Source organism: Camarhynchus parvulus, chromosome 10 (genome assembly GCF_901933205.1).
Source record: "Camarhynchus parvulus chromosome 10, STF_HiC, whole genome shotgun sequence".
NCBI classification, from domain to species: domain Eukaryota; kingdom Metazoa; phylum Chordata; class Aves; order Passeriformes; family Thraupidae; genus Camarhynchus; species Camarhynchus parvulus.
This window is the reverse complement of record NC_044580.1, coordinates 12,899,110-12,914,476: the sequence shown is the minus strand read 5'-3', so window position 1 is coordinate 12,914,476 and position 15,367 is coordinate 12,899,110. Positions and strand designations below refer to the sequence as shown.

General features: G+C 48.9%; 1 protein-coding gene across 4 annotated transcripts; it reads right to left on the bottom strand.

Annotated features, from left to right (window-relative positions):
- Positions 1-1,230: 1,230 nt before the first annotated feature.
- On the bottom strand, positions 1,231-14,672 carry DET1 (DET1 partner of COP1 E3 ubiquitin ligase). 4 transcript variants are annotated; one of them, XM_030955580.1, is made up of 5 exons: positions 14,609-14,672; positions 12,846-13,966; positions 9,425-9,615; positions 7,623-7,814; positions 1,231-3,884 (listed from the first exon to the last, which is right to left on the bottom strand). In XM_030955580.1, exons 2-5 carry the CDS (start codon positions 13,926-13,928, stop codon positions 3,695-3,697), a joined length of 1,656 nt encoding a protein of 551 aa, XP_030811440.1. In that variant the 5' UTR covers positions 13,929-13,966; positions 14,609-14,672; the 3' UTR covers positions 1,231-3,694. The 4 variants fall into 4 exon arrangements, with proteins under 4 accessions (XP_030811440.1, XP_030811441.1, XP_030811439.1 ...); XM_030955581.1 differs by having other exon boundaries at positions 14,384-14,663; XM_030955579.1 differs by having other exon boundaries at positions 14,405-14,663.
- Between the last annotated feature and the right edge of the window lie 695 nt (positions 14,673-15,367).

Here is a 15,367-nt window from a genome sequence, read left to right as displayed (position 1 = left end):
TTTGATTCTAATGGGATTTCTGTGCCTTGCTGTCTAATGTCTTTTATACAAGAAATAATGCAGCTGTCCTGCCTTCACTACTTTTATTTTCTTAAAGCAAAGGCAGCAGAAGAAGTAACAAAAGATGGAATTTCGCTGCCAGTCAAACAGTTTCCAGCTCAAGCATCTCCTCCTCACTTAGTGCCTATCTGAAAAGCCATGGGCTCAAGAGCTTTCTGGTGTGCTCAAGGTCTGCACAGGAAAGCATCAGAGAAATGGAGGAAAGGTTCAAAGGAAAATCACTTCCATGCTCAAGATGCAGATGGTTAGAGGAACTAACACAAACAGGGATGGTGCAGAGTTCTCAGTCTGACTGTTCTGCAAAGAGGCAGGGAGCAGCACATTGAAAATCTGAGTGCCTCAGCACAATCCAAAAGCAGTGGACAGGCTCTTCTGCCAAGCAAGGTGTGTTCAGCTTTGTGCTGTTTTGGCTGGGGCAGCTACAGAGGATGGAGCCCTGCTTTCCTGGAGATGGCTAAACACCTGCCAGACCATGTGAAGTGGGAATTAATTCCTTGTTTTGCTTTGCTTGCATGTGGCTTTTGCTTTACCCATTAATCAGTGTTTATCTCAACCCCCAAGTCTTCTCACTTTTCACACCAGTGAGGGAGTGAGCAAGTGGCTCTGTGGGGCTGAGCTGCCAGCTGGGGTTAAACTACAACAAGCTTTCATCCCTTGATCATGCAGAAAATGTCCAAAAGATTAGATAAATGATGAAAATGGAATAAAGGAAGAGTCCCCGAGTACAAGCTGGGCTAGTAATAATATGCAAAGGGAAAAATGTAACCAAGAATCCCTCTCCCAGCATTAGTTCATGTAGACAAGAACTTGAGAAATCTGCAGGAACTACAGAAATGCCTCAGGTGGGAACATTCTTAAGGACACTTGTATTCCAAGTGCCAGGAAGAGGCAGCAAGCTCCCATGGGATATGTCTTCACAGTCCAAGGCTCTGCTATCTCTTCTTAGTGAAGGAATTCCCATCTATATAATTCAGATTTTTGGAAGACAAAGACAATAAATCAGACTTTTAAAGCAAATTCTGTTTATTCTGTTTTTGTCTTGTGTTGCTAACAAATCTTTGCCCTAACCTAGGAAAAATATCAGATAGAAAATATCTCCCCTTTTCTCCCACCCTCCCCACCACACACACTTTTTGTTTCTTAAATAAAAGCATCAAAATTTCAAGCATGAGAGACTTTTCTTTCCATACATTTCTGTAACAAAATTAACTCTGTTGTCGATATAAAATGCAGCAGCCAAGACCACAGGATCTGCTATGCTACTCCAAGGCAATTAGTACCCAGTATGATCAGTTTGTCTGCAAACATAATAAGAAAATACTTAGCACTTATCCAGCACTTTTTATCCATGAATCTCAAAGTGTTTTACAAAAGCTGAAAATATGTTTTTGGCCTCATTTACGGAGAAGAAAACACCAGCTGGAGAAGGAAGAGATTTGCCCCCAGCCTCAGAATTTAATAGCAGAGCTAAGAACAGATCTCTTTCTCAGCCCCAAGTCCAACAATCCATGCCACACTCTCTGCTTCACACAGGGAAGCCTGAATTTGGCAAAAGCCCCTACTACAGAAATGCTGAAGTTTATATTTTTGCCACTGAAAAAAAGAGTCTCAATGGAGATCTGACAGCTAATTTAGTAAGCACTGATTTCCTGAGGCTGTGACACCCAGGAGTAAACAGAGTCTCAGATGGAGCAGCTGGAAGCTTGGGGGGGGAAAAAAAAGTCTCATCCTGAAGTGCGAACAGCTGTGAGAGTGGTGCAGAGGGAGGTAAATCCATGATCTACAGTGTGCAAACGATTCTCCACTTGGAGCTTTAATTGAATGTTTGAGGAACAGATCACAGGATAAAACCCTAAAACCTTGACAAATAGTGTTATTAGATGAGAGGAACCTGCAGCTAAAGCACTGACACCTCCTCTGTTAGCAGTCTCCTGACCCGCCGGCACTCCTGACAGACCTGAGACACCAACAGTGCAAACACTGGGAAAAGAGCAGTGAAATGCAATGTCTTGCCTAGAAATAATGTTTAGCAAGGCCAGGAGAGAAGTACAGTGAGGCAGAGAGCGAAGGCTGATTCAAGGACCTCAGGACACCCTTAACTTTGAGGTCCACCACTCATACCATGAGCAGGCACCCCCCACCCACACAGCTCTTCTCCAGTGCATCACCAGCAAAAATTAATGCATGACTCCAACACTCCTCTTCACAGGCATGTGGCCACAACACACCACCCACAGCTCATTTTGGTCCAATTTAGACACCCACGGGGTCCTTTAACGGAGAAGGTCTCCTGTGTATTAGCACCAATTTTCTATTGCCCCCACTGTACCTCCTAAAGGAATGGGACAAGAACAGGCTCCAGCTTCTGATGGAGCACATCGTGATGCTGGGATGGTTGTGCTGCCTGGCAGCAGTCATAAACCAGTCCTCGTGTAAAAACCCCCCAAATGTGGCCTACAACCAGAAACTCCATTTTTAAGAGAGAAGGGTAGGCAAGCATCCTCACCAGCCCACAGTGGCAGGTAATTACACACAGGAGCTTAATTTATCAGCAGCACAAACACTGCCATGGTCCAGCCAACACCACCACACTGGCCAGCTGTGCTCTGAAGCCTGGAAACAGCATCTGGGTTCTCACAGAGAACAGTGTATCAAATGGACAGAGGTAAACAACCTAAGTCAACAAGTTCATCTCCATACTGCCCACCCACAGCAGTGAACATGAAACCCTTCTTCCTGGGCAAATCCTACTCATTTTCTACACTGGTACTCCAACACACAGGAGGGTGCCAGCAGCTGGGTGTCCCTCTTCTCAGCAGCAGAACTTGCAGATGGCCATGAGGATTAACCCCCATGCTGCAGAAGAGTCCTTCTGACATGACCAAGGAGCTGCTGTTGCTCCCCACACCCTTCCCAGACAACCATCTTCCTCCTGCACGCATCTCCTCGTGCATTACAGACACAACCAGCTGCCCTGCTGGTGTAACACCACCTCTCACTTAGGAGCTTCTACTAAGGCACAAAGATTAAGTGACTTGCATAAGGGTCAGGAACACACCTCATGTCTCTCAACTGTAGTGATTTCTCGCACCTTTTTTTTCCTGACCTCTTGCATATTAAAATAACATGAGCAGATTGTGTGGATGAGAGCAGGATCTCATTTCCCTAGCAATTCTAAAGATACAACAGGGGTAGCTGGATCCAAGCCCTCCCCATGGCTCCCACCCCTTCCCTCTGTGACAGGTCATTTGTCCAACAGGGTAGGAGAGCACCAGTGCAGAAGGGAGTGCTCCACAAGTGTGATGCAAAGCTCCATCTCTGCCATCCTAAGACCCACAGCAGGATAGAAAAGAGGAAAGGAACCTCAGCTACACTTTGTTCATCAACAGGAGCAGGGAAGGACAGCAGGGGGATCTCTGCAGCACAAACAGGGTCAGAAGAAGCCCCCCCACTCCCATAACTGGGGTGCATCAGCTGATCCACGGCTCAGAGCCCTGCGAGATGCCGCTGGTGGGAGCTCCCAGCTGAGGCTTCTTTCCAGGAGCGATGGTTTGGTTTCCCAGAAGGTGTGAGTGCCTGGCTTTGGTGCACCAGTGGCAGAGGCCCAGCAGCAAGGAGAGCAACCCGAGTCCCTCTAGGTGCAGCTGTGCCTCATGTGAAAGTTCACCACATACTCGGCGTTGGTGCGCTGCACCGAGATGGCGAAGGGCTCGAAGGGGTGGAAGGTGAAGGCCACCAGGCGCCGCACCGTGTGATTGATGGGGCGCCCCAGGAGCCCCGCCTGGATCTCAAACTTCAGCAGGCCAGAGTCACGGGCGTAAAATCTGAAAGGAAGAGAAAGTCAATTATGGCTGTTCCCCGCTATTGACTTTGCCATCTGGGCTCTTTGCATGCAGAGACAAGTGCCTCGTTCGAGCGCTGGTGCTCCCTGAGGAGCAGAAGGTCCTCAGCTGGGTGCCTGGCTCTTGGCTTCGCAGGGAAGTCCCTCTCAGGGCAGTTGTTTTCCACTGTCTAGAAAACCCTCACTTTTATTTTATTATTAGCGATGAGAGAATTCTGCCTGTCACTTTGATGGACAAAGCTGACTTCACAAGAGGGAGTCAGTTTGGCTCAGACCCCACCTGTGCTGGCTCGCCATCCTCTCTTAATGCAAGCTGCTCCCTTGATCCCCAAGGCAGATATACTGTACAGAACTGAGCTCCCTTCCCTTAGCAATGGCCTTCACTGAGAGTGTCAGGCCACCCTTTCCTCCTTGTGGTAGTGCCAGTGAAGGCTTTACACTGCTGTCCTTGTGCCTGTTCAGTCAAGGAAGTCGCTGCAATCCTGCTCAAGGGTGCCATGTTGTAGAGTACAGCTCCAGCAAGGCTTTGCAAATCCTTTTAGATTGCCACCAATAAAGCATTAATGAGACAGGCTGTGCAGGAGGTACCTGATGAATTGGACTCAATAACCACAGCAAGGACAGAGGTCAAGGAAAACCTTATGACCTTCTGCTGTCACCCACACACCTGCCTGTGGGTCAAGCTCATATGCATCTCCAGAGCTCTTCCAGGTGAGCTCTGGAACACAGCTCCAGCACAGAGGGAACATTTTCAGGGGGATGAGACAAGCAACACTGAAGAGACAGGTGAGTCCAGGGAAGCTCTTTGCTTCTTAAACCTCCCCTGCACATTCTGTGTAACTGACATAAGCCCAGGTAACACCACTGTCCTCTGCTGCTGTCAGAACACAGGACTCTCTGTGAGGTTCCCACCCTCCCCGAGATTTTGGAGAAGGCTTCTGGGATGTAGTGGTGGAGGTTTCTGGATGTGGTACCTTCACCAAGTAGCTGGGCTCTAACTCAAGTCCTCCCCCTGAAGCTGTCTCTGTTTGTTAGACCATTTTCATTAGACCTCTTCCAACTTCAGGCACAGAATTGCCATTATGCCTCCCAGCTGTTTTCTTTTCCACCAACACTTAGTGCATGTGGGTATTTTGCATTTTCCTCTGATTTTAACTCCAAGAATGCTTTTAATGTCTGAGCACATCTCCCCCCTGCCAGCAATACGATGCACTCAGCTCTCAGCCTGGAAGAACGGATGATGACAGATACCAGCGATGCTGTTTCAGGAGCAGACATACTCCACATTTTAACAACACAGCCTATTGAGAACCTCATGTTCTTCCCGGAGGGCCACTCTCCTCTCCCTTCCTCTGAATCAAAGTGCCAGCCAGCCCTGCCTGAAAATTGCACACAAGAACCCAGCAAGAGAGTCACAATCTTGGTATTTGGCTTTTCAAAAAGCCCCTTCCCTCCTACACAAGGCTGGGTATGCAGAGGGTCATTCTTTAAATAAAGCACAGTCCCCCATCTGTTCCTCTCTCCCCCAATTCACAACAATTTACTACTCAAGATGAAGCTCCCTGTAATCTTAAAAGATGTGCTCAGTTTGGTATTTTTAAATGTATTTTTAAAAGTGCTCTGCAATCAGAGGCCATTTCCATGGGCTCTCATTCTGGGGATAAATTAGGCACTGCAATATAAAATTGTATGTCAACAGAAACAGCAAGACCAGCCTTTTCAAACCATAGGAAAATGGAAGATTTATCTGCAGACCAATTCTTTGGTTAAATGGCTCCTTATTAGCCGTCTAGATGGATTTTAGAGACCCCCTGCTATAGGTAGAGCTGTGTTAGAGCCTCTTCCCTCAAGTGCCATCATTTCACCCATTGAATATCTCTTCAGGCCTCCTGAAAAGAGACTGGAAGGCAGTGGTGATGGGGAACCTAAAGTCCTTCCCACCTGACAGCAAACAACCACTGGTCTCTTAAGTAGGCAGAATTGAACCTTCTGGGATGCAGAAAAGCACTAAGGGTTAAAAGAACGCAGTGCACAGAAATATTGAATTGATGTGGAAAAGGTCTGGAAGCCTTCCTAGCCAACACATCATGCCAGGAAACTGCACACAGATTATAACAACCTTAGCTACTGAAGGGTTTTCCATTCCAGACAATTACAGGACTAACATTACAAATCCTGTGGTCCCTCATTTCCAAGCCCTCTAACCCCAACAGGCAGCTGGCATTATTTTATTAATCCCTTTGTTTTGTATGTGAGAACCACAGCAGCACTATTTCAGCTACTGAATGGTTAAGGTTAGCGCCTCATCTTCTGCTTACTTTCCAAAAAAACAGGAGCCCCACTGCTCCGAGGCTCTATTCAAGTCCTAATTGACTCTGCACAGCTTTGAGCTTTAAAAGCTCTGGCTCTGAAACGCTGGTTTGCTCAGGGGAGGGAGGGAAGGTGGCACTTGGCTTTGTTTACTACAAAGACTCCACCGCAGCACATGACTGCGGTTCTGCTGCCTTTTGTCCGCAGGAGCCCGGCGCAGGTTGGCGCTGGCAGACAACTGCCACCCTGCAAGTTTTCCCAACATCAAGCATGACAAGGGGGAAAAGGGCAGGCTTTCTTTGCAGATAACATGGAAGCTGGAGATCAAACCAAATCACACAGGCAGAAGAATCAATTAAATATACATAATTTGGGAATTGAGAGCGCAGGAATAATCAGAAGTTCCCCGCCACCTGAGTCAGGGCCAGGGGAGATATGAAACCACTTTTTGAGAATGCATTGATGAAAATAAAGTTGGGAAGCGGTCCAGAATGATCTCCCTAGGCTGCCTGAGCCCCCAACATGTGTGCAGTCACTAAACAAAGCACTCGGGCACCGAAGGCTCTCTTTGTTTTCAGAGCATAGGTTTGCTTCTGCTGTACTAGGAGCAGAAACACTATTGTGCCTAGGTAACTCAGGCTCTTTGAGCCTGTCAAGCTGGAGACGTTGGATTTTTAACCACTACCTCTTGCAGCCATGGCTGCAGCCAACAAAAAGAAATAAATAGTCCTGATATTTCTTTAAGAAGCATTGCAAACCTCCTTATTCTCAAACTCAGACTTACTCCCTCTGCCAGCATTGGAGACTCAGACAGAAGAGGCACAGAATGGCCCTGGCACCTGGCTAAAATTCCTATTACAGACAGAAATTTCCTACCGATCACAGAGAGAAGGGAGTATGACAAGGAGTACAGCTCCCATGGTGAGAACAGTAAACAAGGGAAGTCTGAAAACAGCTCAATCAATACCACAAGCTTTCTGAGTAACACCTAGCCCAGATACTATTTTATTCACAGGACAAACCAGACAATCCTTGCCAACTAAACCCACATGCTCAGAGAGGATCTTTCCAGTACAGGAAAGCAGACATCAGAGCTGTATCACTCTGCAACCCAAACACAACGGCAGCATTGCAAGAAGAGGAGGAGGAACAAGACCATTCATATGGAAAAGGCTGAGACTTCACCATCCAAACCCTCCCCAGAGCAGAGCAGCTCAGCAAGGAAACATGAAGAGCCCTCCCACACATCCACGTTACTGTAAAGGAGAGAGGCCAAGTTTTGTGAAATAAATCCTCTGGTGAAAGGATTTCCTAAGAGAAAGGCTTCCATCTACTCCCTATTCTGCACACTTGATGCCACATGGCAGAGGTGATTTACAGTGACTCTCTCCTTACATACAGCTCCCCATACCTTATGGGGTGATCACCACAGGTCTTGGGCCGCTCCATGACTGACACCCACTTGTCATCATAGCTGAAGAGGGACAGGTCGAGGTAGGGGCTGCCGCTGTAGGACTGGGCGCTGATGGGGAGCTGCCCCAGCAGCCGCCGCACGGCCTCCGTGTGCCCTCCATACTTGGCGTTCACTATCGTGTCCTTGAACCTGCAGCAAAGCAAGAGACACCTTCTGTTCACAAAGGCCACAGCTGAACAGCACATCTTAAACAAACTAAGCAGGAAAACTGACAGGGAGAGAAAACAGCTGCAGTGTAAGAACTAAAGCGGCTTGTTTCCAAAGATGTATCACAGTGATTCAAACATCAACCAGTTCTGCTAACCTTTTCATCCTCCCTTATCATTACTGTCTCGCTCAGAATGTCCAGAGTGACAGAAGGAGAAGAATGTGCCTACCCACAACGTCTGGACCCAGCTGCTCTGCAGTATGGGAAATGAACAGGATCAGAAACAGGGAGAGATGGATTAGCAGCTGATCAGTCAATCCAAGTTTTACCACAAAGCCTGGAAACAGCATGAGCAAAAGCCAGAGAGCTTTCACAGCAACAGTTGAGCCCTTAACATTGACATGACAATCATCCTCTCTCCACCCATTGTTTTAAATGCATAAAGAGAGAAACCTTGATGAGGAGCATAAAGCTCTCCAGAAACTATAGTGAGCTGCAAGTTCTTTCTGGAGAGATTAACACAGGCTGGATTTCTCTTTCCAAGAAAAATTTGAAACTTTACATGTGCAAAAATAGTCAGATCAGCTGCAGGGACAATAAGGAAAGTAAACACTCAGCCAGAAGCCAGCTCACTCTGGACTATGCTCTATGATACTTTGCTGTAGAAGTTACAACACTCCTGTTACAGGCCCTTGTAGCAAGGGGAGCAAAATACTCTCCTATCTACTCTAACAAAAGGCAGAAGTTATTCTTCGTGAGTCTTCAGTGAGTCCACTCATTCTCTCTCCCATTAAGCATTATAGATTTCCTGACAGGTTGCTCTAGAAAGTTACAGACATAGTCAATTTTGTCAGACTTATGTGATATCAGCCTAAAGTCAACAGAAGCTTGATGCCCATAAGTGGATGGCAAGTACTTTGGATGATGAGAAACAAGTCACTGGAAGGAAAAAACACCTGAGTCACAACAAAATTTTCCTAGAGAAATAACACACTCTGCCTCATTAAAACCACATCTGAGTGTTAAAGCATATTCTAGAAACCCAGGTTATTTTGGTATTTTGTTCAGCTTTCACAACAGATCTAAGCAGATGAGTTTCCCTTCTCCTAATACAGTGATGATAACCACAAGCTGGTGACTGATGTTGAGGAAATGCTACAGAACACAGTTTGGTACATGCTAAATTCAGAGAATGTCACTTGGTAAAATACACACAACTGGATCATGCCAGCATCTTGACAAATCCTATCTTCAGGGACCAAAGTTACTGGGCAGTAACACTTTAATAACCTCCAAAAGAGTTGCTGCTCAAGGAGAGACAGAAACATCTTTCTCTCAAAATTCCCTTCCTTTCTTCTAAGCAGCAGTTTGCAAATGCTTTGTTCCTTCCTCTAACAAGGTAAATGCTGTGGAATATAAAATCAGATGCATCAAGCTGCAAGAATGAACCATGTATAGTCCTGACCCTTGCACCACTTGGCAAAGGGGGCCAAAGGAACTGGTTTTCTCAGGTTGGTATTTGATACTGGCCTTCAGCAGACGGGGCTGAGCGTGTGTCTATACGGAATAAAGCATGCTCCGAATGGCTCACCGGCGCTGGATCTGCCTCGCAAAGTTGTTGCTGGAAGCTGAGCAGGGGAACTGGACAGCCTCACTGTGCAGGGTGGCATTCCTGAAGAGGTCACAGAAGTTCTCAAACAGCTCCAGCAGCTCATCAGACGTGTTCTCAAACACGGCAATGACCTCTGTGGTCACCATGTTGTACACGACGAAGAACGAGGGCTGGGGAGAGAGGCAGAGGTTACCCAGGAGAGCACACCTGGAGAAGCTGTCCCTTCCTTCTCCCCACATCACACCACAGACCCTATCCATATTTCTCCACAGCACAGGAGAATCCTACATCCTCACACTAATCCATTCTCCTATTGGAATGCCTCAACATGTATCCAATTATCCACCTCTCAGCTGTGATTATTTAAGAAAACTTAATGGGCTTCCAGTTTTTCAACTCAAGCTAGATGCAACCGTTCCGTTTTCTCTTCTTCTCTGTCCTCCACCAAACCCAAAACACTTACTCAAGTGCCAAATTTAATTTTCATTCCTGCTGAAATAATTACTTCAGATCCAATGCTAGCTGACCTTAAATTATTTTTACCTCTGCATAGATATATTAGTTTCTTCCCCTTCTTAACATCTGCATCACACAGAGATGAGCCTTTATATCTACTGTGCACTACATCACTGCCCACAAAAAGCTGTGCCCTCCAGGTACCCTGCCAACACAGAAATGAAAATCTGAAAGACACTGATGACTTCTTAATGCTGACGTTCTCGTGCAAGATGGCCCTTGTACCATGCTGTGGACTGGCAATGGCAATGAATCCTGGCACAAATGAGCAAGAAATTGAGAAAAAAGGTGACATTGTGTCAGCACAGCTACATCAAAGGGAGATGACATTCCCATCCCATTGGGAAAGGGCATATTTAATTCTTGGTCATAAAAAGCAGCTTTCATTAGAGACGGGAGTGCTGGCACCCCAAAATAAGAACCTGTCCCCACTTCAAAGGGAACTAATTCCCGTGGCATCTGATTAAATCTTCTATCAATAGAGGCAATTCCTAAATGCTTCACCTCCTGGTCCCAAACAATGCTCAGGGATGATGGCAGGCACTCTGCCCACCCCACCCATCTGCAAGTATCACAAGGTTTGTTTGTTTTACAGCCCCAAAATAAACTCTGATAATACAATCCAGCCCCCACATGTCCAAACGAAACACACAAGATGAGGTTACTCACTAGACTACTGCCTGAGGAAAGGGAAGCCCTTCTGAAATAAAGGGCTGGAGCAGAGAGAAAATAAGAGAAGACAGCAGAAGGAAAAACTATTTAAATCACTGAAGACTGCAGGGAGTATCCTCCAACTTTAAATTAAAAAGTTCCTTTGCCAGGTTAACATAGAGACATATCTACAGGATGTCCCTGAGTAGGGAAACCCTCACTGCTTTTGCAGCACCTGTAACACCACCAAAACATCATCACAGCATGGGAGGCAGCAGCTGAGTGCCACAAAAACCACACAGCAATGCTGTCAAGCCTACCAACACAAGCCTACAACAGCAACAAACCCCCAAGCTACCTATGCAGAGCACACTTCTAAAGATCTCAAAGCATACAGTCCAGACTCAGACAAAAACCACACAACCCACAACCATGAACAGCAACTCCTCAACCTTCTTGGCAGAGAAGCCAGAGGGCAGAAAGAATCCTGAAATTGGATGAAACCTCGTGTTCCTTGTCTGACAGACTGAAGAAAAATGGGGGCTGTAGTTATTTTGTGAGTCAAGTTTTATTCAGGGAGCCCTAACACAACGCCTACCTTCAGACAGGTCTGTGGAGACTGCTCCACATCTGGGATTATCTCTGGAAGAACTGAGAAATGAGGCACTTTTCTTCCCCCAGCACAAAACCCAACGCCTGAGGCACACTGCAAACAAACCACAAACTGCATCTTAAAGTAACCCTGGGGTGAAGCGAGTGGAGAGTTCCCTGCAGCAAATGAGACACTAAAACCTACTAACCACAGCAGAGTGCAGAGCTGAGCCAGCCACAAACATTTACATCAGGGCCAGGAGCTCATTCCAGACACCAGCAATGAGCAGAACCCTGCAGGCCACTTCCACAGAGCCTCCATATTTCTGAGACAGACATTCAGCTTTACACCAATGGGCAACATGGATTAGATAAAGCCTTACCTATTACCTCCCAAAGCAACTCCTCCAAACAAATGCCACAGAAGAGGAAAATAAAACAAAACAAACCAGAGACATCTCCCAGAAAGAACCAGACAAAGGCAACACACGAAGAGCTACTGTTTATCTCTTCTAGGACCTAAGTCCTGGCAAAGATGTGGGGAAGAGAAATGCATGAGAGAAAATAAACCTCTGGGGATCAATCACACCTACATGCTGCATTGGAGATTTATCACAAACTCTTGCTAAATACATTCAACAGAATAAAACCAAGCAGATTAAAGGAATAAAAATTAGCTAAAAAAATCCCTTAGTTTCACAGGGCTCAAAACGTGACCAACCACTCTAAAAGCAGTAAAAAGAGATGATCAACATGCAGGGTTGTGAAACATCTGGAGGGACCCAGCACTGACTGAGCTACATTTGCTCTAATTCCACTTCTTTAGTAATAAATTGAAAAGAGAAGCAATTGGCCCATTAGCCTGATCTAAAAGCTGCTACTCCAATTTGGAGAGATCATAAATACTACCTCTTACTGGAGCTTGAAAGACTAAGTACGTAGGCAGAACAGAAATGGTAATTGTACCAGGGAAAATGAAGACTATTATATTTGAAAAACATGCTTGAAGATACATGAGAAAAGGGAGAGACTACCTCTACAATTTAAATGGACTATATAAAATATCAGCTAAAATTAAATTCATTTGGGGATTTGGGGAGGGAAAGGGGATTGAATAGCATCTGTGAGCATGGGGAACAATCCTTGGAGGAAGGAACTTACTAACACATCAGATCTTCCTCATTTTGCAGGTGAGAAGGAAGGAAGCAATGAAATTAAGAAAACAGAAGACACAGAAGTTATTCCATATCAGAGCCATCAAAAAAGACTCAAGTACTAGGGATCCTAAATAACCTTTACAGGCTCATTAAGGAACAGCTCACAGCATTGTAATGCTTGAGCACTTGTCCCAAAGCAATGAGTAGCCTGCAGAGGGAGGCAGAAATTAAGGAAACAGAAGATAGAGAAGTTATTCAATATCAGAGGCATCAAAAAAGACTCAAAAAGGTACTAGGGATCCTAAACAACCTTTACAGGCTCATTAAGGAACAGCTCACAGCATTGTAACGTCCTCAAGCAATGTCCCAAAGCAATGAGCAGCCTGAAGAGGGAGGCAGTATCTGAGCCACCTGGTCTAGTGGACCCCTAGCAGGGCAGCTGGAATTAGATGATGTTTAAGGCCCCTCTCTGTGTGATTCTGTACCTGGGACGGATCTGTCACCCGCAGCGTGACCACGTCCTCACTGGTATATTTGATAAACAGATGGTTCTCATCCAAGAGCTGCATCTTCCACATGCGCAGCTGCCTCAGCTGGTCAAAGTACTGGAAGAACCTTCTTTTTGCTATAGCACTTCCATCCTGCTCGGCCCTTCTCCACAGGTACACCAGCAGCCTGTGCTTCAGGGAGTTGATGAAGGGCTCCTTGTAGGGGTTGGCCATTCCCGTCTGCGTGTCCCGCTGCGCCTCGGGGTACACGGCAGACAGGGTCAGCAGATCGTCCTCGTAGCAGAAGCGGCCGATGGTCCTCACGTCGATGAACGTCCCCTCGGGCGTCACCTGGAAGACGTGGATGGTCTGCTGCTGCACGGAGAGGATGGCCAGGATGTTCTTGTACAGGTACAGCCCCTGGTTGTGCGACAGGATGACCTTGTCGCACTTGAAGGCGCGCGTGTCACACAGCCGGCCCGTGTGCAGGTCGATGATGTGCAAGGAGTAGTCCTCGAGCGGGGAGCGCGGGTTGGGCGTCACGGACTCGCTGTTGCGGTACACCTCGAAGAAGGGCGGGTGCGGCTCCTCGGGCAGGTAGGCGGCCGAGCCCACGATCACGTAGCGGCAGTCGTCCGTGAACAGGCTGCACTCGCGGTTCAGGTGCTCCCCGTTGGAGGCCACGTTGGTGATGTGCAGCAGCACAAAGAAGCGCTCAAAGAGCCGGCCCCGGATGTTGACGGACCTCTGGTCATTGCCGTTGGCCAGGATCTCCCCCTCGTAGCCCTGCAGGAGGTCCTCGGCCGCCTGGCAGCCCTGGTACTCGTAGATCTCCAGCGAGGTCTGGTCCGAGGAGAAGGCGATGAAGTAGCGGCCGTCGGGGGAGAACTTGCGCAGGAAGCATGGCGGCTTCTCCACGTTGACCACGGTGAAGTTGGGGAAGACGTTCTGGTGGAAGACGCGCACCTGGTGCCAGTGGGTGCCCGCCTTGCCCGAGCTGATGCGGCGGCGCTCCAGGCGGTGGATGACGTTCTGGTTCTGGATGCGCCGGGGCCTGATGGTGGGGGCCTCATGGTCCATGGTCAGAGCTCTACTTCATCTTCATTCTCATCTTCATCCTACGGGGACAGCACACGTGCCCGGGGACTGGTGTGGAATTCAGGGTATGGGGAACCTATGGACCCACAGAACCCAACAGAGGGGCTTGGAAAATAGGGACAGAGGGAGGGGGGAGTAACACGGGAGGGACACGGGGAGCAGGGGGAGGGACTGGGAGAAAGACCAGGAAAACGAGGGCAGTCCAGAGATGCCTCCAGGGCAATCCTGCCTGCTGAACAGCAGGGAACAAGGAGGGGAAGGAGGGAGCTAGGAAAGGGCACAGGCACAGCTGGACACGGGAATAAAGGCAGCCTCCATACACCGGGAAGGAAGGCCAGGAAGCCAGGGATAAGTGCAGACATGACAAGCAGCAGACACAGGGTACAGCTTGGAAAAAACGGAGGGAGCTGGGGGCGACGGGACACAGGAGGGATTACCCGCGATGTGTCCGGGCCCACCTGCCGAGAGGGAAGCGAGGAGCTCCACTCCCCCGGGCTGAGGAGAGACTGAGCTCCAGGGAAGCCCGGGGGCAGCTGAGGGCCCGCCCGCCAAAGGTACTGGGGATCTCCCGCTGGCCCGAGTGGTAAAGGGACACGGGGAACCGGGGGCTGCGGTAGTCCTCGCGCCAGTTTAGGACCGGGAGAGGTCTCGGCCGCTCTCACCGCTGGGGCCGCGCCGGGTCCCGTTCATGCCATGGCCGCCGCCATCTTTCCGCCACGGCACAGCGGCGGGAGGGCGGCACCGCACTTCCGCTTCCGGCCCCGCACCAGAGAGCTGAGGCCTGCCGGGCCAGAGTGCCGCGAGCGGCCTGGCGCGGCCCCTGGCGGCGGGGAGGACCCTGCACCGGGCATTCCTGCACCTACCCTGACCCCACTGCACCCCAAAACCCATCCTGCACCCATCCTGAGCCCAAAGCACCCCAAAACCCATCCTGCACCCATCCTGAGCCCAAAGCACCCCAAAACCCATCCTTCCCCCCCCGCACCCACCCTGCGCCCTTCCTGAACCCCAGCACCCATCCTGCCTCTCCTGCAACCCAAAATCCATCCTGCCTCCCGTGCCCCCTCTGCTGCCCTCCTGTACCCCCCTAGACCCATCCTGCACCCTTCTCCACCCCGGCCACTTCATCCCAGCATGCTCTGCAAACCCATCCACCATCCCCAAGTCCCCTACATTACCCTTCACCCCTCCCTGCCCCTGAACCCCTTCATGCCGGGAGCATCTCCTCCATCCCCAGGAAGGGTCTGGCACGGCCCCATCACTCCCTGCACCCCCTCTACCCCAAGTCCCAGCACGGGGACACCGCAGGGGACACCACCACACCTCCCTCCATCATTCTGGGGTACACATCAACAGCGACAGCAGAGACTGGGGTCACCCCCGGGCACCTCTCGGGCCTCTCCAAGGGCTTGAAAGCCTTT